General features: G+C 33.3%; 1 protein-coding gene across 1 annotated transcript; it reads left to right on the plus strand.

Moving 5' to 3' along the window:
• Nucleotides 1–492: 492 nt before the first annotated feature.
• On the plus strand, nucleotides 493–1,124 carry LOC111909015 (ubiquitin-40S ribosomal protein S27a). The gene has a single exon (XM_023904810.3). The coding sequence runs from the start codon at nucleotides 537–539 to the stop codon at nucleotides 996–998; it is 462 nt and encodes a 153-aa protein (XP_023760578.1). The 5' UTR covers nucleotides 493–536; the 3' UTR covers nucleotides 999–1,124.
• The last annotated feature ends 2,164 nt before the right edge of the window (nucleotides 1,125–3,288 follow it).

Consider the following 3,288-nt stretch of genomic DNA (forward strand, 5'->3'; position numbering starts at 1 on the left):
CAATGAGGTTATAGTAACAACATTAAGATCAACCTAGCATGACAATGACAACCGTATAATATAATAACAAGTATCGTCTATGGCAACAATATCATCAACAACAACATAACATATAAAGTTAAATATTATTGTGTGTTACAACGTTGTAAATTAAAAGACTATCAAGGATCTAAACCAAAACTACACTAAAAAAACCGTCCAAAATCGATCCCGACTCCTGGCCACCCAAAACTAAAAAAAAGAATTGACATGACTTTGTTCACCTATAAATAATGGGGCTTTTAAATTCATAAGGTAATAGCTAAAAGTCTATTTGTTAACTACAAGCCTAAATCAGCTAATTGGGCTTCTTGATCATTATCCACTGAAAAGCCCGAATAAGAATTTGAGACCCGTATTTTAGTCAACACTTATCGCAACTCGGTATGACCCGACCCGAACAAGCTATCCACACACTGAAACCCTAATACTATAAGAACCTCTTATTCTCCTCCTTTCAAACCCTAATCACCGTATCTCCATCACAAATCGGCGAAATGCAGATCTTCGTGAAAACCCTAACGGGTAAGACGATCACCTTGGAGGTTGAATCCTCCGACACGATCGACAATGTGAAGGCGAAGATCCAGGACAAGGAAGGCATTCCACCGGACCAACAGCGACTCATCTTCGCCGGAAAGCAGCTTGAAGACGGTAGAACACTTGCCGACTACAACATCCAGAAGGAGTCGACTCTCCACTTGGTCCTCCGTCTCCGTGGTGGCGCAAAGAAGCGAAAGAAGAAGACATACACGAAACCCAAGAAGATCAAGCACAAGCACAAGAAGGTGAAACTGAGCGTGTTGCAGTTCTACAAGGTTGATGATTCCGGCAAGGTTCAGAGGCTGAGGAAAGAGTGCCCGAATGCCGAGTGTGGTGCTGGGACTTTCATGGCAAATCATTTCGATAGGCACTACTGCGGCAAATGCGGACTTACCTACGTCTACCAGAAAGCTTGAGGTTGATTGAATTAGATAAGTGCTTTTTATATGTTATGGATAACAATTCTGAATTCTTGTGGTTATTTTTGATTAAAAATGGATAATGATGTTGTTTTTTTTACTTAATTTGAATGCTTTCGACTATCTATAGGTCTACTTTAGAGTATCACATGACTTTTACCTTGGATTATGTGCTAAGATTATACTTTGCGTACATATTCGATAGTTATTTGAACATACTTTGCTTGTAGAGCTTTCCACTAGAGTTTTTTTGGTAATGCCAAAGCTTTTACCAATAAGCAAAGCATGATAAGTTGCATTATCAGGAGTAATTACGGAAATGGTTGGTCAAATTCCATATAAAATTGTCATTTTGTAATTTAATATAATTTGATTTTAGGATGAACACTTTATTTGTTGAATCAATTGTTCAACAAATATAATTTATTTAGCAACCGATGTGGCGGATGGCATCTCTTTGGAACATTGCCCTCTGTCTTCTTTTTATTAACTCTCTCCCTCTCCTCTTTTATATTATAAAACGTTTTCTTTATATTAATATTAACTTTTATTAATCTTTTTTACCAATTGTACGTTATTAGGGGTTAGTGTTTGGGCCATTGGGCTGGTATTTAACTATTTTCTTGGTAGTTTGTATTTTGTGAAAATGTTGAAACATGCAATTTTCATTCGGTCATGCGGATTTGGATTTTTCTATCATGTATGTACATGGTTTTCGATTATAATTTTGTCATTTTGAATCATGCGGATTTTTCATCATGTATTTTAAAGTTTGTATCTTATTTTAGATTATAGTTGTCATTTTTGGTTTCTTATTCAATGATTTAGTTACTAGAAGTCTACGAATAGCAGTTTTTAGTTTTTAGTTTTTTAGCTATTTTATGTATGTTATATTATGGGAAAATTTTAAAATATGCATTGCTATGTTTTTATGTTTTTTTGGCGTTTAAAGTTTGTATATAATTTTATACTTTAATTTAATCATTTTTGGTTTCATATTTAATAAATTACAATCCTCCGAAATCTGGATAATTAATCATAAGATATTTTTTTTATCTAAAACGAACAAATATAAAAAATTGTATTTTTAATATAAAGCGAACAAACCCAAAAATTTAGTTGTTTTAAGCTTAAGAACTAAGCTTTTAAACAATGTAAGACGTGACTTGATGGTAATGTTAAGCCTTAAGTTTTTATGAAGGGATTGGCTTAAAAGACATTCTATTTTATCATTTAGACAACTTTAATTAATTTTTGAAATATTTTTATTGGTTGAAATTTGCATTATTTTCCAAAAAAAATAGATTACAAATAGTTTTTTTTTTTTTTTTTTTTTTTTTGTTTTTTTTGAACCGGCAAATACAAATATACTAATCTACTTCTAAACTAACATCTAATTCCACTTATGTCTACGACGGGACTTGAACCCTCGACCTCAAAGAGGGAGGGCACCACCTGATACCGATACCGCTGGGCTAGAAGTCTTTTGGTAGATTACAAATAGTTGATTGTAGGTTGTCTTTTTATAAAAGTGATGATTGTAGGCTATGAAGGTTTTACTCCAATAAAGAAATACAAAGTTGCAGTTTGTCATACTAACATATATCTATCATTACTTAAGGAGTTTTGTAGGTGTATCATTACATTATGGGTGTGTTTGACAAAAGTAGCTGGAAGCGGGTAGCTGATAGCCTGTAGCGGGAAACTGTAGGTTTTATTTGTTATATGAGTGTTTGACAAAAGTAGCTGGAAGCTTTTGAAATATATAAAATTACATAAAAGGACAACTGATTAAAAAACAATTAAATATATAAATATATTTTTAACGGTAATTATGGAAATTGATTTCAAAAACTCAGTAGCGTTTTGTTAAACGCTATATGGAGTAGCTTTTAGATTTGGAACGTTTTGTTTAAACTAAAAGCTAAATATTCGTGCTGCCAAACGAAACTTTTTGTTTCAACTACAATGTTTTGTCAAAAACAAATAGCTAGAAACTCTCAAATGCTTCCAAAAGCTCTGTGCCAAACACGCCTTATATGATACAAGATATTTGCATAAGGCTACACTCACTAACATTCAGAAGATATATGTTCTTCATGCCAATGTACATGGCTTTTTTTAGAATGTTAGGGAGTTTGGATTGACTTCATTGGAGGTGGAGTAGTTGCCCTAATACATGACAAGTGCAACGTACACGAGGTGATAAGGGACACCTAAGGTTAATCTTGAAGTCTTTACATCACAAGACCCGAATCGTTTTTCAAAGGAGACAATGATTTATGTA

Source organism: Lactuca sativa, chromosome 8, assembly GCF_002870075.4.
Source record: "Lactuca sativa cultivar Salinas chromosome 8, Lsat_Salinas_v11, whole genome shotgun sequence".
NCBI classification, from domain to species: Eukaryota; Viridiplantae; Streptophyta; class Magnoliopsida; order Asterales; family Asteraceae; genus Lactuca; species Lactuca sativa.